This window comes from Columba livia, chromosome 2, assembly GCF_036013475.1.
Source record: "Columba livia isolate bColLiv1 breed racing homer chromosome 2, bColLiv1.pat.W.v2, whole genome shotgun sequence".
Classification (NCBI taxonomy): Eukaryota; Metazoa; Chordata; class Aves; order Columbiformes; family Columbidae; genus Columba; species Columba livia.
The window spans coordinates 142326547-142353561 of record NC_088603.1 but is presented as its reverse complement, the minus strand read 5'-3'; the positions used below and the strand labels follow the sequence as shown (position 1 = coordinate 142353561).

Below are 27015 nucleotides of genomic sequence, written 5' to 3'. Positions count from 1 at the left end.
ATGGTGTTTTGGAAAGAATTTTTATGATGCTGCGAATGGGTTTTTAAATACGGCAAGAAAAATTCTAGTTGCTTAATGTCCAAAGTTAATCCATTTGTTATGTTATGTCCTAGTTTATAAAATTAAGATCAAACCAAAGAAACAGAATGCAGAATGTTGCTCCTTTTACATACATTTCTGTAGGACAAAATGAGGAGAAAATAAATAACAAATTATAGGAAGTGTATAAGAAAGACAGAGCAGTAACACACTTAAAGCAGATGATCATATTGTGGCAAGCCAGAAAATTGTCATGTCTCACGTGTTATGGTGCAGTGGAAGTAACTGATAAATAGCTTGTGTGTACAAAACCGGCATTCTCTCCTTGATTCACTGCAAAGCTTATGGCATTTAGGGATTTACATGGACAAAAAAATGTATTTAAAGAGTTGATCCCAGCAGATCTTCTGAGAGGATGCAAAGGGTCAAAAGTGGCTCCCATGAAAGCAACCAAACCAGTTCATTCTCTAAACCATTATTAGATTTTTTTTTTTTCTCTTTTACTTAGCTAGTTAAAGCCCAATAAAATACATAATACTTTGCATCACAAAACAGCTTTCTTAGTAAATTGCTCCTGGACCACTGGTCCACAAAAGACTCTCAGGATGGGGTTCTGAACATATAGCCAATGCTTATTTAGCCCTAATTAATTTCTGCTTTAGGAGGGAAAGGAAGATAAAAGTCTTGAAGTCATACTTCAGGCTACACTTTCCACAAAAGTAAGCAACTGAAAAATATCATTGTTTGTGAATTTATACTTCATTTGCTCCAATGATAAATATAATTTAATTGAACCTTAATCATAAAACTGGCTTAGCCTTAGCAATCTGTCAGTCTTATTTTAAATTTTCATTTAATTGTAACTTGAAAATGCATTTAGACTTCACATAATTTAAATCCATTAAAATGCACGTGCAGCTACCATAAAAGCAAGCCTGTTCACATTTAAAAGAACAGTTTATTAACAGAAGATGCATCATGATCACTTGAGGCCACCCCTCTCATTTCTTTGTGTAAAACAGTTCCTTTTCATCTCATACTTTAAGTTCAATCAGCCATCTTGCAATTTCAGCAAACATTCTGGCTGGCCAAAGACACGGTTGTCTCCCCTGTGTCTCAGATGCTTCTGTTCCTGTGTTTCTGAACATTTGTTTAAGCTCACAGACCAACCACAATATTTCATGGCAGTTTCAGAGGTGAAGGTTAGGGCATATCAGTCAATTCCCTTTAACCCACTGATCCATGGTTTTCTCAAAAATATCTTTAATTTATTCAGATCTTGAATAATTTGTGCACTGTCCTTCCTGTTCAATATGTTTTTATCACATTACATATTCAATTGTAAATTTTCTATTTGTGTGTGTTTTTGTATCGCTGCTGTTACAAACAAGAATTCTCCATTCACCAAAACAATGTTATAGAGCCCAGTATGTATTATCTGTGTACTTCTATTTTTTAAACAAAAAGCCACAATGGTTACTAAATCCATCTGATTAGGTCTGAATACATGTCTCTTCTTGTGTTTCTAGTACAATCTAACTTTTGAATATTCTTTTTACACTGGTTTGCACTCCCTAAAATGTATGTTTTCCCCTGTGTCATCTACTTTCACCACTTTATTGCAAAACTAGCATTCTTCTGTAATTTATAAAGCTAATACTATCACTTTGCTTGAGCTAGGACTTATTCTTTCTGTCTTCTAAACTCTTTTCCAAATTCATAGTATTTCCTCTCAGTGTTTATTAACCTGTGAAGGTGCAATTGTTCTGAATAGCTGAAATCACTTCTGCAGAAGTATATGTTACAGCTAGAGGGAAAGAATTTAGAATCTTAGCTAGCTTGAGTGAAACACTAACTGAAGCCTCAGTTATTTTATATATATGAATGTATGAATTTATCTATATATGTCTGTATATTATGATATTATCATAGGAAATTATCTTGCAGGCAATTTCTGCTCCAGCAACCAACCTTGGTTCTGCATGCCACCGAGTCAGCCACGTGCATCACCACTCAGTTACAGAACATCTCTACCAAATCTGCTTCAACATTGCAGTTGGCTTCGAAATCACAACTTGGGCACAATCTAGCACGGATTTCTATTTGCGATGTTTGTCAGCATTTTATTGCCCTGCATGCCCTGATGGAATGAAACAAACAAGAAAAAATCTAATCTCAAACAGCGCTTTTTTTTTTCCATCTTCTTCTGGTAACACCAAAATAAACTACACTGTTAGAAAGCTGCTAAGTTCTCTCTGTGTCTGCTGCAACAGGGGTTTGTTCCTTAAATATTAAACACACACCAAAGCAGGTGGCAAATTCTTCATAGTTTCTTCAGTTCTCTTCGGAGAAGACTAAAAGGGTGACAGGCTGAGCGGTGCGCCCGTGCTGGGGACGGGCAGGGCAGCCGCAGGCAGTGGAACCTCCTGCCTCACTTGCAAGTGGGGGTTGCAAATGAGGGACTCCCATATTTTGCACCACGCTGGGAGCTCCTTCCCTAGCTTCCACTCTCCCTCCTCCGTTGTACAATACACACTTCATAACCTGCCCCAAATCACAGGGCGCAACTGCCATTGCATTAGGGAAAATGGAAGTGGTCACGGTGCCCTGCTGAGCGGTCCTGCTCCTCGTGGCCTCTGTCTGCAGCAGGGAGCAGGGCTGGGGTGCCAGGGGAGAAGGAGAGAAGTGCTGACATTGATCTCTGGATCAGAGAGTACACAGATTGATCCCCGGGATCAATAGAGAGGTCAGCATTCAGTCACACACGATCTCTGGCTACAGCTCTTAGGTAATTTCTGGAAGACAATGGAGGGAGATGTATGTATGGATGTGACCGAGGGTTACATCTTGATCCCAATTTCTGTTTAAGGAAATCTACACACCAAAAGAGCTTTTTCAATTGCTTTCAGCTCTGAATCCATTTTCCTGAGCACAAAACAAATCTCAGTGTCTTTGGTATTGCAAAAGGAGCTATCCATTTCCTTTAACATACACATTGTTTCTATACTTCTCTAATGCGAAGAAGTCTCTCAAAGCTCCTAAATTAACAATGGGAACAAAAATGAGCACCGATTGCTTTTAAAAGTAATGAAGATTCTAAGTATTATCAATAAATAAATTAGGCAGGATCCAAAACGTGGTTAGGGAATTTGAGAACTGCTGGCTGTGCCATTGCCTATGTGAGCAAACACGGCAATCGCCTGCCGGAGTCTCCAGAGCAACCAGAATAAGAACTTAGCGACCTAATAACAAATTACTGGCTTGCAGGTCAATTAAGTAGCCAAGAGACACTTGAATTCCACCTGTTGTGCCATAATAATGGCTTTGCTTGTAAGCAGCTGGAGATGAAACACGTCAACAAGATTTTAACATTGTATTCCAGGAGGTCCAGCTCTACAGCCCATGGACATCATGGCTGCATGTCATACAGGTTTTCCTGGGAGCCTGGCACCTTGAATGCCATGAAAGTCTTCCCTGCACTATTGCCATCAGACTTAATCCATTTAGAGGTATGGGGCACAAAAATCTCGCACCGCACTCACTGTCAGTTATACACAGAACCACCTGCGATGGGGGAAGAATATATTTCTACATTGCTTTAGCTTTTGCTTTTACACAGCACAGCATTAGTTTGTCTTGTGTCACAAATACACAGTAGGAATAATTGACAGGAATCATTGTAAAACAGGCTGCAGATGAATCCAGCCCCATTTCCTCCCATACAGACATTTTATACTCAGCACCTATGGAACTGCCTGAAAAGAATGGCCAAGGTTTGATTTTAGGCTTCTAGGTCATGGTTTCACCTTGACAACAGCTCTTTCATTTCAAACAGCAACATTTGCCAGGATCCCTAAGGTGTTTTCATTTTTGTCAAGAAGTGTAGGAAAAAAAAAAAAAGTATGAAAAAAAGATAAATCTTAATTCACAAGCTTCAGGACTATCTCTGTGTCTCCAGCACAAAACTTCAAATGCAATCCAGGACCTGGATGTGTATTAGAAGGCTGCAGATTTAAACCTTGTCCACCATGATCAAACTGGATTTATGGAGCATCATAACTCTCCAGACACCATCCAGCAGCTTATTAATTTAATAGACTCCTGTCCATTCCATGATGTTCCTGCCCTGACAGTCTCTCAAGATAAGGCGAAAGCCTTTTGACAGGACAGAGTGCATATATATTTTCTTCTGTTTTCCTGTGGATGGGGTTGTCGACAACTTGAAATGTGTGGCTCAGCAAATTTGGAGGCTTTTTCCTTCCCTTTTGCTTTGCAGGGAAGATGACAGAGGTAACGCTACAATGAGCCACAGGGGTCACAAGGTTTACTGCAGTCCTCAATGTTTATTTAGCATAATGGATTGAAAAAAAATTAAAAAGAAAATAAACCACATTCAACATCTATGTCATAGCCTGAAAATAATGACAGTATTTTTCTTAAAAAGATTTCTAAATGACTGATTTTACTGCAACTGAGTTAGACATATGAGGGGCAAATACATATCTTGAAAAGAAAATCTCTGCATGATGTTTGCATTCATTTTTGCCAGTGGTCTGAATGGCTGAAGCAATATTTTTCACACGATCCCAGCATGAAGTACAAACTGGGCTTATTTTCTATCCTGAACATGTACTCATAGGTGAGTGTTAGACTTGGTTTACAGCTTTTCTGTGCAAATCATGTCAATACTGTGCCTATTTTCTTGACTCCTCAAATGAAAAGTAATTCCAACTTCAAACCATGAAATAAACTACACAATAAATGATAAAAAGAACACACACAAAAAAAAAACCCCAAAACAACAAAACAAACCAACATACATATAAGAACAACTTAAAGTATCACTTGGCTGCTCTGTAAATGAAATGCACTAATAATGAACAAAAGCATTTTCATATTGAAAGTGGAAATATAGCTTTCCCCGTGCATTTCTTGTAATCTTCCCTTTATTATCTACATACTTAGAATTTAGAGGGCATGTAATAATTCACTGTATGCTATTATATGCATATTATACTAATTCCATAAAGATGCATAAAATAATCTTTTTCTTGTAGATAATTAAAACCATATACAAGGCCCTGACCTTTAAACTCCCTCAAGCAGATAATCCCCCATTGGATCTATTTGCATAGGTAAAAAATAAAAATAAGGAGAAAGTACAATCCTGCTTTGTGAGTTCTTTGAAGCCAAACTGTGTCTGAATTAAGTTCACAACACTGCCTGCCATTAGCGAGCAATAAATATCACTAGTCATGGGGATAAGGTATATTCTCCTTTAGAGAGGAAAGCAGCAGCACTCATTTGCAAAAGTTTTGTTTGCTACAGTGTTATTAGGCATCCTCTCTTTTCAACATTCCTGCAAAAACTGACACAAATGGTGCCATCTACTTGCCTACCAACCACATCTTTATGCCTGTATCCATGAGACTTTCTTCCAATGGCTGTGAAGGTATATTGCCCTTGTAGAGACAGCCGTCTATGTAAGCATTATACACACAATCATACTTCTCTTAAGAAACATTTTGCAATTTTTCAGTGTTTTTGAAAATGAAATGTAAACCAAGCTTTTCTGTGGACCTTTGATATTAGGATAAGCATCACATGCATTTTGTTAAAAACTCAGATTTTTTTGTCAGTGGATAGGAAGAAAGAACAGAAAGCTGTAGCACCACAAAGGCTTCAGCACATTGTTCATCTAATGGAGGCATCCAGAGGGACAGCAGATACTACAGCTTTCTGACTGTCCATGTGGAACAGACTAAGTAAATTCACTCTATTTGCTTTTAATAGTATGTGGAAAGAAGCTACTTGCAATCTAAAACATATGCTCCAAGTTAACCTTTGGCCTATTAAACAACTTGTTCTCTGACCCAAACCAAAATATACTCATATTCTAATGCAGCAGTGTTTAAACTCCTTATGATGTTTGACCTGTGTCTCATAAGGGTCTCTGCTGTTATGTGTCTGTGGCACAATGTACCATTACATTGCCTGAAGTTGCCGGGAAAAAAAAACAAAGTATTTGCTAGCTGAAAGCTCATTTGCTGGGGAAAACATGGTATGAAGGATCTCACAGAACAATTAAGAAAAGCAAACCTCTCTCACTAAAGAAATATGTAAGAACCCTTCTGTTGTCACAACCGACTTTTCCTTTAAGTTAAAAAAGAGTGCCTACTTTAAATTAGCAAAATTAATTAAAAATTGCCAAGAAGTCTTACTAGTAATTTCATGTAACCTCTTCTTGTATCTTCAATGCATGGCACATATGTCAGCGAAACAACTCATCCCAGTACCAGTAAAGTAAACAATTATATATTTATTGACTTATTTTAAGGCAACCACTGGGCAGCACAGCAGGGGAAGAACTGCTTCCAACCTGACTTCTGCTCAGCCCTCTCCTGTGTGCTGCCTCTCCTCCAGTTTCTATTTATAAATTAGCTACATGACACAGTTTCAGTGTGGGCAGCTGTCATTTTAACTAATCTCATCCTGTAAATCCACCCTAGCAGGCTTGTTCTCTATTGTGATTGGAGAATAGACTTTTTTGGGCAGCTTTCAAATGCAGCATCTGTTTGAGCAAGCACCCATCCCTTAGCTGTGTGGAGAAACACTCCCCTGAATTTGCCCCCCCTCCAACCCCCCGGTTTTGTGTTCACCAAAAGAAAATCACAATTCTCGGATCTTACCCTTAGGCAACATCCTCCCCAGTCAGGAATTTGTTAGAGTCGCTCAGTGGGCACTGGCTGCGATTTCACTTAGGGAAAGATGGAGGCTTTTTATGGCATTTGATATGTGTTCGCACCATCGGGACAATTAACGGGACCATCCTGTGGAATTACTTACTAAGATGTCACACGGTGCCTGTGCAACCACTCTGGGGCCAGGATGGGTTTTTTCCCTCCTCCCGCATCCTCTCAGAAATAACGAAGGGCATAAACTACTCAGTGAGGCCAGGCAGAGGAGGAAATAACATCAGTAAATCACTAATGGAAATGCAAAATCCAACACCGCTTCACGTGAAATGAGATGACGGGCGGCTTGAGAAGCATGTGAGCTGCTGCCAGCAGCCGCCTCCCTTTCGGCAGCCGATCCTGACCCCGTCCCACCGCCCCGTCCCCCAGCACCCGTCCCTGGTGGAACAGCCATTTTCTGAGCGGGGTTGCAGCAGGGGACGTACCCACAGCTGCCACCTGCCCAGCACATGTGCTCGGTGGGACGAGATGCCCCCCGACCGGCCCAGACACACGTTAAACATGTTGGTTTTCCTGCGCAGAGTTATCCTGTGGTGCTCTGCAATCAATTACTGTTATACCATCATCATTAATAATTTTCTTAATGAAAATGATTCTGTTGATCTCCGTTGTATTTTAATTATCAGAGTTAAGCATAATTACACTGCAGCTCTGAGCTGGCATGTAGACTCCTTTAGGGCGCAATTTTGTTTTAACACACTGATAATGTAATTTTACATTGTGTCAGTTGTTTAGTTATTATCCAGTCGTACAATTCCGCTGTATTCCTGATAACAGATAATAACCTTAGCACCTCCTATATCCTGAAGTCATTTAAAAAGCAATATTGGAATTTCACAACTAGCTAACTTAATCGCCTTATGATTTTATAATTCCCACAGCTAAATATTTGTACAGACACCCTGTTTTAACAATGCCACTAAACATACGGTATCCATACATTTCACATAAATGGCTTTAATAATAGCTAGAAAACTGTCTGCTATATGAGCACAGTTTTTAGTCTGTGCAACTGTATTTTTTACACCCTTCCTATTCTATCCTATTCAGTTGTAATTCATTTACAAAATCCCTTACAGTCCCAGTGGAAGATTTGCAGCTAATACCCCAGCTCCTTCCTAGGTTGTGAGGGGACTCCTACCTCTGGTCTTAGAGATTTACCAGGTCTGGCCCACAACGCTGGTAGGTACAACTGCTTCTCAAGTACACTGCGTTGCAATGAACATATCGTTCATGCATTAATACTTCCCACCAATGTATCTTGCTTGAATTACTGAAACTCTGCAACTGTTTTCTGAAAAGCACATATTTATAATTCTAGATAGGGTACAGTTCCTAAAATATGTCTCTAAAATTTCAGATGCTGTTTCTAGGACATCTCTTAAATTATTGAACAGACTATATTTGAAACACGAGAGGAGTTTGAAATAAATATTAAAATAAAAAGAGCATGTCTTTTAAATGTAATTACAGTTGTAAAAGTTTCCTTTCAAAAAAACAGAATGGGAAAACAGCACATGCCATGAGTAGCCAGCTTGTGTCAGAGCTTGTAAAGAGGGATAATAATGAACTGTTTTTCCCTTTTCTAATTCGTCCTTGTATTGGAGAAATGTAGTTATAAAAAGTACAGAAAGAAATAAGTGGTCCTAGACTAAATAGAATTAATTTCAAATACTGAATAGTTATTTCATAGCTATTCACTCTGAATGTACTCTGATGTATGCTTTTAAATAACCAGTTTCTTCATCTAAAAATTTATATAGAAGATGAATTGTAATTCCACTGTAATAACTTAGCAATGTAATCCTATATATGTACATAATACATATACATACATGCACACATACTTTTTGTGTTTGCTTGCCTAGGGAAAATATTTTATGGAGAGTTTTGAAGGCAGGTAGGTAGTTAGCTGGTCAGGTCAGAGTTGCTTTCAATAGGAACCACATGCCAGACTCCTCTCCCCATGATCATTCTGTGTGCAATGCATGGGTGTCTACAGTGCCCACAGCTTCTAGCAAACTGACATGAGGCGGACATTGCTATGGTCTCCTCAAAGATCTGGGGGAAATTCGGTTCTCAAAGATATCACTGTAATAAGCTAAAAGGAAATACAGCATGTCCTTCCAAGTCAGCAACTGACTATCCAGGATGATGTACTGTTAGCTAATTCTCAAACTTGTTTTCCTTTAGAAATGTTCCAATCTACTCCTCTCATCTCAACTTGGGTATAGTAAGGAAAACAGCTCCCTGGTGACCAAATCCCCTACATGTATAATTCCACACATTTGTTCAGCTAATTGCTTTCAGAAATAACAATGTATTGCTAAGCAAACTAACAAAATTATACACATGCAACTACAACATAACATCAAATTACAACTACATGCCAGCTGACACCATTTCATTAGAAGTAATGGCACTATAGGAGACAGAACGCTAACACAAATCAAGGCAATGTAATCTGGAATGATGAGATACAAATTGAAGGAAGAAACATTATTCTATTTATTTATTTTACCATCTTCTATTTGACATTGTTTTGTGATCCAAGCCAATTAATCTTTCTAGTACAAAAATCCAAGCATGGCTCAAGGGAAGCGTAGGTGCTTAATGAACGACAGAGCAGCCGACTCAAAGTGCAAAGAGATGAACAGAATGCAGTGAAGGTAAAGCATATCTACAACTTATTTTCCACATTAGTTAAGTAGCAGGTTTTTAACATGTATTCATAAATTAGGGCTCAAATTTACCCTCAACTTCAGTTATAATACACATCTGCAGTAGAGATAACAGAGTTCACCCTGAGCACTGTATGACTGTCTCACAACACCTCGTTAGCCAAGTACTAAAATAACCAGCACCATCAGTGAAATAAAATCCAGCACGCTTGAATAAAAAAAGTAATGTTTTGGGCTACTCAAATTGCACCAAACTGAAGAAAGTTTTTAGTATTTGAAAAAAAAAAAAAAAAAGTGTATTTAAATAGATTAAATCAGACAGATAGCACTGAAACTGTCTAATGAATTAGTTAGTGTTTGTAAAGTACTTTGAAGATGAAAAGCCTTACTGGTATATATGTGCTAAGTATTATTATAATTACAGAAAGAATGTAATACTAGATAAGACATCATCCTATGGGAATTTGCAGAAGCTGTATTTTGGAGTGAAAGTAATTTCCCATTACATTAAAAAGTTGTTGCAGAAAAGTTTGCCTGTGAGTATTCGATAGTATGAAAAGCAAACTGCAGCTCTGGATTCACGAGAAAAGCTTTGCTGTATTACTGAGAGCACTTTGCTGCTTCTCCCACTTGGGCAGCAACCAGCAAGCTGTGAATGAAGGGCAGCTCAACCCTTTTTAGATGTGAGCCCAGCTCTCTACTACTGCAGGTGTTTCAGGTTGCAGAATGAACGTGTTGGCATTCTGTAATTATAATAGAAAGAATTTATAAGACCCTGGTGTGCAACTCATTTTTAACATGCAAATTCCCTGTTTTCAGCGTTTCAACTTTCAAAGGCTTGTGGCAGTTTAAAAGCAATCCTCTTATAAGTGTATAAATTGCAATGATTATAGGAACAAGTTGTAATTGTTTCTAGTAAGTTTTTAGGAGGCTTTGATGTTTTGATTAGTGTTTTGTATGTTAATATATTGATATGGGTGCTTATTTGCCTGGATGCTTGTATGCTGAAATGGTCACTAGGTTGCCTCAGCAAACAAATCTTTGATCTCAGTAGGTCTGTTTGGTTAGAAATAAAACCTAAAAGAAATTAAACAAGAACAGTGCATGTTCTGAAGTATTTACAAAGTGCTGAGATTGGCGACTGAAATACAAGGAAGGAAAGTCATAGTTTAGCAACCTGATCTTCAGGGGGAATAACAAAACCAGCTACGCTAAAGTTATTCTTATTACATGTATTCAAGTGGTGGCTTTTTAATTTTTTTTTTAAAACATTCTGTAATGATACCATAACCACATTTACGAAGCTTTCACAGTGACTGACCAAAGTGCATAGTCCATGGCAGTATGGAGTGAACCCAAGGCTCTTTGAGTTGGTTCAAGATGCAAGATAAAAGCCTTTTTCATCTTGATCCAAAGTAGCTGTTAGATGTGGTAGGTTAGACAAAGCATGTTTGGGGGGCTTCGTAAGAACTCATACTGACTTGAGGAATCTGACAATCCACATAAGACAGAAATGATATGCATTGCCACTAGCCAGTACATTCCAGTGAAGCATCATCATGTCATGCCACTACACACAGACTGGAATGTCAGAGGTGACAACCCTGAAATACAGTTCCAGTTATCTTCTGTTACCATGCTGACATGAAGCCTTATCATAGTCCAATCAAGTTCACATTCTTCTTATAAAACCAGATTTCAGTTAGTAGTCTATAATGTAATGTAACTTAGAGAAATGCTATCCAGTATGTCCAATAAAATGTCAGAAAGAATTCATCTATTTAAAGTGTATAGATTTTACTGATGTTTCCCAAGAGGCACTAAATCTCAGAGAGAAATGGATGGTATGTCTTATGTCAGCTGACGTCCTTCTGTGTTTGCAAGGCACTTAGTATACTACAGACACCATGTGGAGTTTTTGCATCATTAAAAGAAAAAAAAGAAAGAAAAAAAGGCAAAACCACAGCATGAGAGGAAAAAGGGAATGAAAACTGTTTCAAATTTAAAGGGAGACGAACTACATTTTCCTATTATGCAACAGGTATATTTTTATCTCAGTACTTTACACAGGAAAATAGAGAAAAAAAATCAGTTTGTGTTTACCTTTGCTGTACACAATGCAGTTGTTTTTGTTGTCTTCTACTCCTTGCCAAGTCACATCCAGCAACCACTTGGGGCCAGCAGTCAGTACCATAGGGACTGAAGCCTTTGTCTTCTGTAGGAAGGATGATAACAAACAGATGCCATTTGCTTGCCTTGATTAAGAACTTGAATAATAATAGTAATAATAATTTTATTTGCAAACAACAAAATCTCCAAACCCATAAGCCAAGGTCTTATTCCCCTGCCTCACGAGTTTTTTTAAGAATACACAAGCAGGAAGCTTGTGTATTCTTTCACTGATTGAATGGTGAAACTATTATCAAGGATTTTTCCGAATGATATTGGATCAGATCTCCAAGATTAAACAGATCTCTGGTGGCTCAGAATTATAAAGGGAATGTAGATGACTTTCACAGCAAAGAGCCAAGTGTTTAGAAGTGAACTTTAGACACATTGTACTTCATTATCAACAGGATCTCACTATTTCCTGAAACAGACAGGAAAGAATTTAAAGAATCGGTATCCATTTCAAAGATCTGTCCTGGCTAACATTTGTATTATCATATGAAATTGTTGTGAATGGATAATGGAATTTTTCTGCTTTTGCTAAGTGTTGATGTGTGATTTTACTGTGTTAGAAACAATAATAATAATGTTAATGATTCACTACTCTTTGTCTCCAAAAAGACTATAAAATAAGTTGTACTACTAAATTCAAAGGCATAGAAGTAAAGCGTGACATCCATTGCACTTGAAAGGTGTGCAGGCAAGGAGATGCACATTTAACAAAACCATCTCCTCTGTATATTTCAGATTCTAGATTTTGAGAATTTGGTATTTGAGGAGATAAGGTAGAAGCTTTAAATTTATTAACTTTTAACTCATTTTACTAATCAAATGGCAACAAATCCTGTGGGTAATCCTGACTTTGTCAGCTTGTGGCACTGAGATGCCACTTACACTTCTATCATTCACAATTATTTTTTCTCTGCATATAGCACGAAACCACAACAGAGAGTACAAAGTACAACAGTCACTACATAACTTTGATTTTTTTTTCCTGGGACATAATTCTGTCTAATATATTCCAACCTTTTTAAAGCGAATTTGATCAATTATTTTTATATTCCACAAATGATTCTCTAGTTAGCTCCAGCCTTGTTCTATTCTGATATTCTGTATGATTAAGAGAGTTAAAAATGTTAAGATATGGAAAATCATATATTTATATGAACATTCCAGATGCATTGGCCACATTTATTATCTATGAGTGTTCTAGAAATGTAGCGAAGTATATTAAGAGTTACTATAGTACATATTACATATCCAAAATATACACAAAAGTATTTATTGAAAATAAAATATTATTTTCAATATTTAGTTATATAAGATAAAATTAATACTCTTATATAAGATATATTTAATATAATTTATGATATATCAATATTTTAATGAAAAAAGGTAGCAAGATGCACTGAATGTCACAGTTCTTCACATTTTCAGATATTTTTTATCTGTTTCTTCTCCAATACTGTGTTATCAAATATAGTATTTCTGGCTTAATTTGCATTTTATGTTTTGCATTTTTCATACCAATGTTTATGCATAAGTCACACTTCTTCTATATGCACTCCATGACACTATTCATCTTTCAGAAGTGTTGGAAAAAAACAGATATAAATGAAGAATTAACTTAGTAAAAATGAATGTAACAGCTAGCAACAATATACCTACCTAGTGTAAAACCGCTGCAACAAGAGACATGCAATGTTTTAATTGTTAATACTGCTTTTTCTACAGGAAGTTGCAGAAAGTGTGTTTGCTTATACGAAGCGTTACAAAAGTCAACCCAACTGCTCACGTTTGAAATTAAATGGAATGAATGGAATTTCTAATTTTAATTTGGTTAAGTTCATGTATAGATTATCAAGAAGTCTGATATTACCAATTATAAAATCAGTGCAAAATATTTATGTATGGACTGCACAGAAAATAATGATGTAAATGAGGCACGAACTGAAAAAGATTTGCAAGAAATGAGATGAAAGGTAATCAAAGTATCATCTCCATCTCCTAAAACAGAAAAGTCTGGACTTTAGTGTCATTTACACCAAAACAGCGCTAAGGCTGCTATGGAAACAAGGAGGAGTGGCTATTCTTCACATAGCTGAGAATCATACCATATTAAATACAAGCTTTAGCATGACTGTTGGCAACCATGACTGCATAGCAATAACAAAGAGGAGGACTAGGACATGTTCCTACCATGTTTCATTTCTCCTACTGCCATTTCAGTCAAACCTTTAATGTGTTTTTTGTGCTTCTATGTGCTTGCAGTCTCTGTCAATCACAAGTACAATCAAAAGACAGTGCAATATTATCCAGATAGTGGACTTTTCCAAGTACACTATAAATGATTAAGACATTTTAAACAAGTCTGTATTTTTCAGTTGGAGGCCAAGTTAAAAAAACATAACAGAACAAAACAAAATTCTGTATTTTAAGTGCAGAAGGGATCATTTACTTAATTTGCAGAAGATCTAATTCCTATTTCTGGTTTTCTTGTTCCCACACATTTGACATTTGACTGTGTCTCTCATTCCGGAGGTGTTTAAAAGGCATACAGACAAGGTTCTTAGGGACATGGTTTAGTGCTAGAGTTAGGTTATGGTTGGACTCGATGATCTTGAGAGTCTCTTCCAACCAGAATAATTCTATGATTCTATCTATAAGCGTATTATTTGCATTAAAGTGGTACCAAAACACCTCAAATAATATCAGGATTTTCTTGTGCTGGGCAATAGTTTATTATCTACATAGACGGGACAAATAATACGTCATGAGAAAGGATGATACATACTGCTGAGGAAGAAACAATAAGCAGAGGTACCGTTTGACTTTCTCACGGAGATTAATTTCTCTTTTAGTAAGCGGCAGGACTAGTCCCAGGCCACTGCCCCTCTTTGTTCTAGACAAAGCAGAGCCCAGGCTGGTGCTTCTTCCCTTCAGAGGTGAAGCAGCAGCAGCAGGTAGATTGAGCACCAGCTGTCAGGACGCAGGTCTGCTTTGCCATCCCATTTTTGAAACTTAAAGAACTACATGGAGATCACTACATCAGCTTCCAGGTTGTTGGCAGTAAAAGTTGTAACCAATTGAGCAGCTGTGAGTGGTCTCTAGGCACTAGAGATAGGCTGGAGGAGGAACAGGGACAGGGTGTTTCGTCTCACAGCTCTGCTAGCCCAGAAGAGCTGGTGGACACCTCAAAAGAATTTCCCATTCTCCCATAGCTCTGCTCCCAAGCTGCACAGATATGTAAACAAACTTTTTTTAATATGAAAGCAAAACTTCACAAGGCCCTGGCTGCTTATAAAGCTTGGCAGCTCCACTAAGGGAGACAGGCAGTGGCTTCCCTTTGAAGTACCTCACAGGCATATTGTGTGAGCTGTAAGATGAGTCAGGACCGCCACAGCAGTTCTTTGGGTCTGGCATCCTGTGAGGTTCACATGTTCACAGGAGGTGTTCACCACTGACAAAGGCTTGCTCTTGTTGTGCCTTATTACATAGTAAGAATTGAAGCAAGCCTGCTGATTCAGGAAAGGCCATTTCCCTAAAATGGTTAAAGTGAAAAGACCCCAGTCCAAGATAACAAGAAGCTATGGTTAAATCAGTCATGCCTTTATCACCTCAAGATTAGACTACTGCAATGCGCTATACCTGAGGCTACATTTTAAATCCATTTGAAAGCTGAAGCTGGTGCAGAATGCGGCAACCCGCTCGTAAAGGAGGATATCATGCTTTGAGCACATTGCACCAGTGCTTTTAAACCTGCACTATATGTCTGTGGGATTTAAGGCACTGGCTGCAACCTCTGAAGCCTGGGACCTGTCTGTCTGAGATACCTAATTGAGACCTGCCAGGTCCTTTGCCCCAACTATACACCCACAGCTGAGACCCACCGAGCAACATGAAAAAGGTCACTCTTGGCTTGAAACAGAAGAAACTCTTGGCAGGGCAACATGTTCTTCATGGCTGCTCTTTAGCTTTGGGACACCATCCCACTTGAAGTATGTTCATTCTCTGACTCTGAGAGTACTATGAAAATAATCCTTTAATTCATAAGACTTAATTGTTGTACTGTAACATTTAGTTGGTCATTCCCAAAATGGTGGCAGCAGCAGTGGGAGGTGTTAGTTATTTTATCCTATGGGTTTTTTCAGTGTTATCAGGAATAATTCTAACTTAAGAAAGGTAACCTTTTACAAAAAGCTTTCTTGATGCAGGAACAACAATATTACAGCTGCTTAAAAATAAGACTTCAAAGACCAAACAAAATTTTGTTTCTCCCTCCAAAAGAACTGCTCCAAATCACTCAAAAACTTAAAAAACCTTCTGCCAATTGCCTAAGTACAATCATAGGGATCTGCTAGCACAGATGCCCATAAGTTGAGGCCATACAATAGTAACATCACATTTTGGAAATGAGGGCGCATTATCCAGCTACCATATTGTTCACTTCTCTGCACTAGGTAAGTATATATTCTACACTTGAGTAATTTTTACCTGTAAATACAATTTCTGCTAATGTCTTTGTGCCATAACTAGATGAATTTGACAAGGACAAACAGGGTCAAAAATGTGATCTCTCAGGGAACAATTAGAATCAGCTAATGAGGATAAAAGAGGTCAGGCAGGCATCCACTTTTCACTAACCTTTGAAGGAAGTGGACAAACAAGGGATGTAACCCTCAATAAATGTTTATATTCAGTCAAGAGGTTAATGGCGATAAAAATAGCCATCAGAGCAGGCCGAAAATAGTTTTGCGCTCTCGCTAAAAGGAATCAGTGCCGACAAGTAATGTTAGATGGGCTCTTCCCTGCAAAGATTTCTAACATATGATGTGTGTGGCCTGGCAGAAGCTTGAGGAAACCCCCACGCTTAAGAAAAATATGGTATGAGCAAGTTGTTTGAAATCTATGAAATTCTGATGTCAAACGCCTGATCGTTGCTAGCTGTTTTCTAAGCAGCTGTGCCAGAACAAGAAATAGGCACTGAGCTGATGTTCAGTAAATCGCTGTGACACAAACATCCTGTCCCAGCCATGGTCTTCCAGTAAGTGCTCAACATTATTCAAGGAGATGTACCATTCATTGAAAAATCAATATATTTTTCTCTTCACCTTTTTTTTCTTAAAGCACTCCAGGGCTCTATAATGTCAAAACTACTTCTTTATAGTACTCTCACCGAAACAGAGGAAAGCTGCTGAAGACTTAAAATACTCAAGGGCTTTGTTTCTAATTGTATTTTGGTTCCTGCAAGCAGATTTTCTCTCTAAATCTTCCACAGAGCCTGAGCTCCCATGAAAGATACACAAGTTTACCAAAACGTCTTTGTGCCCTTGGAGAAAGTTCTCATGCCCCACTGTGCAATGTTACTTTATACAGCAGTTAAAAACAAGACTTAACTGGGAGAAGAGCTGTGAATGTACCTCAGGTACCTTCAGATATGAGTCTGGGATAGAAAAACACCAGTTAACACACCGATGGAGGTTTCTACTTTGAAATGAAATTTAAATTCAATTTGATTGTCACACAGTTGACATGCCTTCTGACATGCTGAAACTGCAGAACATCTCCTCATAAGAGGTTCAGTTCTCCTTTGGTGGTCACCATACTCCACACAGCAAAACTTTTTAAGTTGGGAAGGTCTCCTAAGCGATCATTCTAGACCGAGCAATAGCAGAGTTTGCATAGGTCACAAACTACCCCTAATTAATTAATATTTGTTTTAAGATGTTTTTGAATAAGAAGAGTGGTAACTTCACTTCATTATCTCACACTTATATTGACTGTCTCAATGAATTTCTTTATCATAAACCTGATTACAAACTCATCAAACCCTAAGACAAGCCCATCCAAACAGCCCAGTGGACTGACCCTCATTTTGTCATTGATTTGTGCAATCAATTAGACTTCTTTCGATTTCTATAGCTTCCCAGAACACTCTTATCTTTTTCCAAGGATTCAGTCTTGGAAGAATATTTATCTCAAGGGCTTCTGTGGAAACCCTGCCAGTCAAGGCCTGTGGCAGCGCTTCACAGTGCCTTGGCTTTCTTTGCTAGACATGGAAAGGCAAATCCTCTCCACGAACATGAGACTGGAGATGTCAGGAGGTTTCTCGTGCTGTGGCTCCATGCTGATGACGAATATCACCAGATAAAGCAGACACAGCAGTCTCCAGCCTATGAACACCTACAAGTGATAGGACGAGAGGAAATGCCTTCACGTTGTGCCAGGGGAGGTTTAGATTGGACATTAGGAAAAAATTCTTCACTGAAAGAGTTGTCAGGTATTGGAACAGGCTGCCCAGGGAAGTGGTTGACTCACCAACCCTGGAGGTGTTTAAAAGATGCGTAGATGAGGTTCTCAGGGACATGATTTAGAGGTGGACTTGACAGTGCTAGGTTAATGGTCGGACTTGATGATCTTAAAGGTCTTTTACACCAAAACAATTCTATGAATCTACTCTGAAATTGCCCAATTGCACCAGAATTTCAGTTTTCACAGCCCCTGCTAATGTGTGAGATCTAGAAATTTAAACTAAATGCAACAGATATTTTGCAATCCTTAGTCCTTGAGGATGAAAATAAAAAAAATTTTGAGAACCTGATCCAAACGTAATAGATGCAGCTAATTTCACCTAAATCTGCAGACAGCCTGGGATAAAGTTGTAAAGTAGTAACTAAAACAGTCATGGGATCCCATGTTTCAGAGGAGTGTTCAAGGATCATCCATCAGATGCCTGTCTTATGGCTGGATGATGAGAGTCCAAGAACCTGTTTACCTGCAGAGATGTAACCAGTGTTCTGGCACCTAACTGGCAGAAAGAAGACAGACAAAGAAACTGCAGCTTGTGATGGGCCATGAAACTAGTGAGAAAAGAAGGAAGGGTCAGTGATACATCCTAATATCTTGGACAAGGGCGGATGGAAAAAGCCCTCACATCTCTTCTGCCCAGGGCTCTGGTTACTCATCATGTAGCACTATTGGTTAACATAGCAGTGCTGCACCTGTGCACTGGCTGGTTGTGAAACAACTTGCATTGTTCCTGTTCTACAATGTGTTACATTTGGCTATTTATTTTGGGATTCCTCTTACTGGAGAGGAGAGGAGAGGAGAGGAGAGGAGAGGAGAGGAGAGGAGAGGAGAGGAGAGGAGAGGAGAGGAGAGGAGAGGAGAAAAGGAGAAAGGGAGAAAGGGAGAAAGGGAGAAAGGGAGAAAGGGAGAAAGGGAGAAAGGGAGAAAAATGTACACACAGATGGAATCCCAAAGACAGCTGGGATTCCCTGCAACTGAGAAACCCTGCTGTTTACCCCAAGATATCATCACTTGTCAAGTGACAAAACTGAACATATATTTCACCATATATGCACAGACCTAAAGCAGACCAAAGAAAATATTCAAATGCACAAAGTACACTCTAGGTCTGTTAATATTTTCCAACACTTTTCATGAGTTCAATATGATTCCAGATATTTTATTAATATCAAACATGACTGCTGATGAATGTCTCTAATGCAAATTAAAAGTATGCTAAACATTGAGATCATTTCACATTACCTAGCTAGAATGCTTTTTTCAAATCTATAAAATAAAAGTAAATAATATATCACTGTAACTTAAGTATAGAATAATGGCTGTCAAAAGCAACTTTAGCTTGTTCTATTTAATCCAGGATACCCTTGGAACTCATCTTCAAACTCTTCCCTAGAACTACAAAGGTTTAAAATAATTAATACAGATTCTAGAGCACCTGGTCCTAGTTGAGGGTCCTGACGATTCCTTCTGGCTGCTTGCCATGTGGTCCTGGAAGAGGTGACAACCAACTGATAGGAACAGGAATGGAAAACCTGGAAACTGGAGCTCTGAACACTCACTGAGCTTCCTGTGCCCACACTACCCCATGTTGATGGGCTTTCTACCCCTGTCCTTCCCTCCTATCAAGTCTTTTCACTTGGCTTCACTTCTCAGCTGCTCCTCCCCTGCCCTGCCCTCCTAACTTCTTCTTTCCTCCCTGTTGTATACACCTGAATAACTATGTCTGGATAACTCCTTCCTTTCACAAAGGGCAGGGGATGGACAGCAGTGTATTTTGCCATCACTTTCTTGACTGACTTCCTCACTGAATTTCTCCTATTACTCTCTGTCCTTTTCATTTCATTCTTTGGGAAAACAGTATAGATATAGATATATAAAAATAAATATATATGCATTGCATGTTTACACAGTGACCAGCATGAGGACATTATATTCTTAGCTGGTTCTGTCATTATGATAAATATGATGAAGATACTCTGAAACTTGACAGTGCAAAGTGAATTATCTCTGTCCTGGTGAGTTGGATACCTGTGGGTTGCACAGCCACTGTTGTGTCACTGTTCTCCGGTATCTCCGGTTGAACCTTTCTGCTTGCCTGTAAAGTTGGATACTTTGGATAATACTATTTCAGAGATGACATGCACCTGCACCGATGAAATCACACACTATATAACTTATCTTTAGACAAGATATAAAGCAGTGCTGCTTGCACACTTTCATACTGAATTATCAGCGCATTTTTCCTTCTGAGTTAACATCCTTATTGTAAATTGTTGTCTACTCTAACAATTAGGTCTACCTTTCTACTAATGAGACCACGTTGATTTTTGCCAGTAAATATATTCTGAATGCACTTGCTTGACTGTAACTGCTTTCACTTTTGCTGAACATTTTTAGTGCTAAATAGATGAATACTCTGCCCAATACGGCTCAGCTACAATTCTGCAAACATTGAGTTTACACTGTGGAGGGACTAAACTCTGGGATAAACCATCAATCCCTGTTAATCTTCTGACATTTGCTCTCTTTGCACCAAGATCATTTAGGCCTGACGTAGTTAACGTGACAACAGATATTCCAGACAATCAAGGGGACAATTGCAAAGGTTTTTCCAGAAGACATTAAGACATTTATACTGCATATGGACTAATTTCAACTAGTTCCACTGTTCAGCTATTTACACTGAAACTGTCCAGAACAATTTCAGCTTAGTTACAGTGTGGTGGTACTGAATCTTTTCTGGTTTGCAGTAATTTTGGATTTTTTTCTCTTTTGTAACTTTTTTTGCCCTGGAATGGATGATTTAAAACATCATTTCCAGAAGTCCAAATTTCATGTATTATATGTATTTATTTTTACTTAAGGCATCTATTAAAAACACAAAAATAAAGGACATGCATAAAGCCTTCTAAACAGTCCATTACACAGAACTATAGAGTAGTTAGTAGTTACAGGTTCTACTCATATGCATGACACAATACTTGAACTTCAGTGGTGGATGCACTGAATTCACATAAAATATTATATATAAATTCCTACCTAACAGAACTGGGGAAAACAAAAAAAAATCTTCTGTATTTTTCTTCCCTTTTTTTTAGATTTTTATGTATGTTTTTATTAGATATTTTTATATATATCTTTACCAACAGGAAACATGGTTCTTTAAAGTAACAGTATAAATCCAATATACAATCCTCTCCCAAGTTTTATATTTGTTAAGACAGCATAATGGTTTAAGTTAGAAGTTCAACGCATGATTCAACAACCAGAAGTCTACATGTATGACTTTGATTAATTATTTTTAGTTCAGTTAAAACATCTCAGTTTATCTCATTTTAAGATTATCCTTGACATATTTAGAAATCCTAATGCAGATTTTATGGCCCACACCTATCCCTGATGGTGCTAATGGACTAGACATAATGAATCATTCTAATTTGGATGAAAGGACCACACAACATTGCGGCAGTCCTTTAGAGAATTAAGGCTCAATTCTGATCTTCCAGACTTATGAATGTGTTTTTGGGATTAGGCCGCGTATCTGTACATCTGTTGAGTCTCAAGGGGTGTATACTCAGCTAAGTATTCTGACCTTCCAATGTACTGTATCAAATGTGTGGCCTTGGGATATGAAAGGATTTGATTACAACTGTATTTTAACACTGATTTAATATATAATTATGGGGTAAAACCTAATTCCTCCTTACATCTCCATGTAGAAAATTCCACCACTATTAAGCAGAAACTAGGATATTTTAGATAATGGAAGAAACTGAAACACCTACCCAGGATAATGTAAAATCAAGGACAATTTTCTTAGGGATGGCTTTAAAATCAGCTTCTTGTGTCCTTAAAAAACAAGTTTAAATTACCTCCTGTGAGTGTGTTGCTAGTTGGTACACTGTTGCATTATGCATGATTCTTGACTGCTTATGTAAAAATAAACTGGAACAAGGTTCTGTTAGTGATTTTCAGTGTTACTCTATGCTTTTTTGTCTACAAGCAATGAGAAGAGGAATTAACTTTACCTATATATACAATATCAATGCAAAGGTTTTCTAATAACTGGAATTCTTGGTTATTTTGTATTCATTTATAAGTATGATTTTTATTTTCCAGTCTATCAAAGATAGAATGTTTAAAATTTTCCTTTGGTTAAACTTTCATAAGATACACAGTGTTTTTGTGTAAAAAATTTTGATATTTTTTTATTCCACTGAAAAACCCTTCCTAAATATTATTAGTGAAAAAAACAAACAAACCACAAAATATTTTTAAAAACGTCACAAGAAAAATAGTTCAGCAGAAATTAACATATTAATATTTTAGGGTTTTTAATCTTTCTTCCATTCCGTCAAGTGTTTTTTAATAGATTTTTAAATAAACAACAATGTCATTGGTTAACTGTTTAATACGGGGCTTTCAGAGAAAATAAATTTCAAAATTCTACGCTTTTTAATCAATATGATCTTTCATAGATCTGAATTATGGATTAATGGTGCTGATATTTTCTTTATCCTTTTTGAGGGCTTGAACCAAGGAGACGAGCTGAGCAGAGCAGCACTTTTGCCTCGCATGCAGTTACTTCTTTCAGTTGAAGAATATGTTACACATAGGTCATTTTTTTCCCAACAGTCTTAAAAGCTTCATTTTTTTTTTTGTTTTTCTGTTCTTACATAAAAATAAAAATGAAGTTTCCTAAATGCCCAATGGTAGATTAAAAGGATCCTCATTTTTTGTAGGTTGTATGACATAGTTGTGTAATGCTGGTCTCATCTAAATTGCTTCAGTGTACTGATTATATGCAGCATGCCGAAGAACTGCAACTATGCAAGTTTCCATGAAAAAAAATAAGTTTTGAAAGAGTGGGTGAAGGTCCCTCACTGGGACGGGAGATAAAGATGGAGAGTCCAGCAGCGGGACTGGTTAGCATGGGCTCTGGTTCCAGTAAGACTCAACAAACAGCTCAGATCAGAATCTAAAGTGCAGGAAAACAGCCTGTAGCTTTGAGATTAGCTTTCTCACACTATTCCTGAGTTAAGCCAGTACAAACATCATCATGAATGCATAATTATGATTACGCACTACACTATACATAATAGATCTTAAAATCTGGAAACAAAGTAGTGTAGGAATGCTGTTTTCAGGCTTTTGGTTTTGAACACAATGAAGCTGGATGTAAGGGTAAAATAATTTCTGTAAGTAAAAACAGTTCCAAGAAAATACATTTTACTTGGAAAATTCATTCGGATACTTAAGAAACATTTACACATAAAAGAAGGGTTAAAAGAGAGATAGAGACCTGCTGTTATGTTTATAACTTGAAAATAACAATGAATGAAGCCCAACCCCCTTCCATTTTAACATATTTTAGGGAACCAAGAAAACTATCACTTGGAAAAAATAACAATAGACAAAGAAGCTGATGGCTTGGCAAGTTCATTTAAAGAATCTTTTTTCCCAGAAAAAAAAAAAAAGAAAAGAAAAAAAAAAAGAAAAAAAGAAGACTTTTTATAATTCTTTGTAGCAAGAATTTGACTATGAACCAATGTCTGTTTCTGGGACTCATAGATACACACAGGTTGGTATCCCAGGTTTAAATGATGTTATTAATGAAGACTGATGCAACTTGCTTACAGGGAGCTAATGGATTCACTCACGTGCATAGAAATAGAACAGTGTGAAAATCATGGATGGAATAACTGGGTACATCATGACAACAGAATACTGGTGTCAAACTCTTGCCAGTCACCAGTCTACTGATTAAGGCACTTGAGAACAGCCAAGCTGCAGCTCTATGTTCTCTAATGGGACCCCCCAGTAGCTGTAGAGCCTCTGTTTGGGATCACAAGTCCAAGGTGAGGTCCTTGTGTAGAAGTGGGCTAACTTTCCAAAGCAGGGAGCATCAAAAACAACAACAAATTTGTATCGACGTCATAAGTGTCAGGTTAATTTTTTTTTTCCTTCTATGAAATGAAAACTCAAGAGTGGCAACAGGAATCATGCTGGGTACCACCACACTGCAGACTGAATTTAACTGATTAGAAATCTATTCTACTGTTGGCTTGGACAAATTTCACAAACATTGACTTTTTAATTCCAAAAGGTAATTTTTCCTTGAAGGCCTTTCCTGGTTCAAAGAAAATCAAATCAAATAAAATCCCCTCTGCTTCCAATAAAATTTTCAAATCAATTTTCAGATACCTGAGGAAAAAAAAAAAGAGACAGCTTCTAAATGTTCCTAGTACTTGAACATTCCACTGAAGTCAATGAAAGGGAAAGAAAGCCCCTCTTCAGTGTATGTGTTATGTAGCCAAGAAAGCAAGCTAAAACCACAAACAGCATCAGCGGCATGAAAAATCCAAAGCGCTAAAAGAGCAAAAGCTTTAGAAATTGGCAGAATCAGAGAAGTCCAGTCTATCAAACTACAGAAGTTAGTAAAACTTTATACCAGAATTTCTCCTTTTCACAGAAATTGGCATTAGAACACTACAGTACTCCAGCCACCCTATCTGTTTCAAACAACTACACACATCACTGGAAGTGCTTGGCAGCAGCTGATGGCAGCAGCCTGAACCTGCCCAGCTGAGCAGGGCTTTCCGTGCTCCCAGGACATGTGGGTCTCCAGGCAAGGTGTGAGGCCACCGCGAGTGCGGCCATTGTTCTGGAGTGGCAGCTGCTTGGCCTGAGATAGCTGCAACCTCCACACACCCAGCACCTGCTGTGGGTGTCACAAACCACCTCCATTTTTAAGGGAAAGAAATGGAAAATTGCCTGATTTTCACAAGCTCAGATCCCATTTGCACACTGAAGGGAGGTGGCCATGCCTGCAGAGCCTGTGAGCCTCTGTCAGCTCCCACTAATTCCAAGGGCAGCAGCTGGGTGGTGAATGCTCTTCACTCCTCCACCACAGAGGTGACCTCTGATCAAACTTTCTTTTGCTAAGCTGTGGGTGGTGAACACAAGCTGTGGCATCAAACAAAAGCCACAGTGCTGAAATCTGGCATGGTTGAGACACAGCTCAAAGGTCCACACCAGCGCTGGAGGAGGGAAGGGACACTCGGCCCAAATGCTCCTGCCACATGTGGCACAGGCAACACTGGCCCCTGTTCTTGAAAGTTCAAGTGAAACTTGATTTACAGCTGCACCTTGGGCGCTGGGCAAACGCTGGGAGAGCAGAGAGAGCTCTGGACAAAGAGTGATGGAAAGCGGGGGTGGGGGGCATTGGGTTGCCGTAGTATTATAAAAATGCATCTTATTCTGTTTTTAATCAACGAACCTTATCCAGCAATCAAGGCAGATATATAATAAGCTGAGCTACTCTGTAAATCTAAACATTCCCCACAAATAGAAAAGATACGGCCTGAGCTCTCTGATTGTTACTACGGCAACTATCTAAAATGAAAATCTTGTTAACCCTTTGCATGCCGTAGCCACACATGCATCAGTGTTAGCTGACTTCCGCGCACTTATCTCTCCTTTTTCCCCCTCAAGAAATTCATAATTGTACTGCTTCACAGTAGTTATGCTCCGGTTATCCTATTTGAGACTGAAAGAACTGCAATAGGTGGTAGTTTCGTATGTGCAGCTGAGTTTTGTTACTTGCTCATTACTGGGATTATAGTTCAAAAAACAACTAATAAAATGCGAGAAAATCCCTAGATTACTCTACAAGGCCTGGGATTCTGATTAAAACCTTGACAACAGGAATGGGATGCTTTCTAGTAAACCACACTACTGCTTTTTTTCTTTTAGTTATTAAATGACTAGACTAAATCGCATATTTGTCAGAGGAATGATTTCTCTATAGGGCATTATAAACAGGCTACTTTTGAAACACTTTTTAAAAGCTTCTATTTCTTAACTACTGCACAGAAGAATGGCAGCAATTTTAACAAAACAATATATTAACCACAGTACTTTAAAAATTTATGGGCAGTTATTTGACTTGAAATCTCTCTTAAACGCCATCAAATTCAGACAAATGAGAAAACTGACTTTCTAGTTTCTACAAGAGTAGCAGATGATTTTACAATCAAATTTTTACTTGTATCTACCTGAATATTCAAAACACTTTCATTGTAACATCTATGTGGCAGTGTCATGACCAAGTGAAATTCTCTGCAGCTGTGAAGTCTTCCACAGTTCATTGCTGAAAAGAAATGAAGCCGTGGAAATTTTTCTGTATTTGAAGTGACAGAAGCAGGACGTGGCTCATGGATATCAATGCTACTGATTCTTTTACTTCATGCCCACCATGTAATTAAGAGAGACCCTTCAGTACTGGGCAGAATGTGACTCTTTATGGCATTCCCAAGTTTGTCATTTAAGACAAATATGCACGGTTCAACTGATTGTTACTGAAAGAGAAATAATTGATATTTTACAGAATTCACTTCAGTCAATTTGACACAGGTAAAGGTAAAAGGTCCTCACTTGGACATTTTTGTAGAACTGAGTAACATAACATGTAACGAACAAATTAATAAATAACATCCTTTCTTTATAAAACCAAGATTTGAATGTAACTAAGCCCATATAACTTGAAATGACTGAAGCAGTGTGTATCTTAAGATATTTTTTAAGGTTACTGTAATGACTACAGCTAAATGGAGAATTTGGATCAGGATGAGTGAGGTGCCAACACACATAAGAACAGTGCTGGAATATACACAGGTAAGAAAATGTTAGCAGCAGAATGACTGGAATTAGTTCCTCTGATTTAGGATACATTCAAATTGTATTTTTCAACTTCTGAAATACTTCAGATTTTTCTGTAACTAATTTGATATACAGCATTCAAAATAACTCACCTTTTACTTTTTTTTTTTTTCCAAAATCTGTCTTTCTCATAAAGTCAAATGGGATACATTTTCTACAACTAAATTTCATATTTACAGTATCATGATCACTAGATTCATCCTAGAGGCTTTCCAAATATCAAGATTATTTATCAGCATTGGCTTATTTCCCATGAATATGTCCAAAATAATCTAGAAATGTACTGGCTAGTCAACATACTACACATATAAACAACTGCTCAGTAATTCTAGGAACGTATA

At 37.9% G+C, this 27015-nt stretch overlaps 1 protein-coding gene across 8 annotated transcripts in view; it reads right to left on the bottom strand.

Annotated features, from left to right (window-relative positions):
- Nucleotides 1-27015, bottom strand: part of ZFPM2 (zinc finger protein, FOG family member 2) — a 311941-nt gene that overhangs the window by 94705 nt on the left and 190221 nt on the right. For all 8 annotated transcript variants that reach the window (XM_065054232.1, XM_065054235.1, XM_005510549.4 and 5 more), the window contains one exon: nucleotides 11579-11690. In XM_065054232.1, the coding sequence (XP_064910304.1) occupies nucleotides 11579-11690 (112 nt within the window). The remainder of the gene's footprint in view (nucleotides 1-11578; nucleotides 11691-27015) is intronic.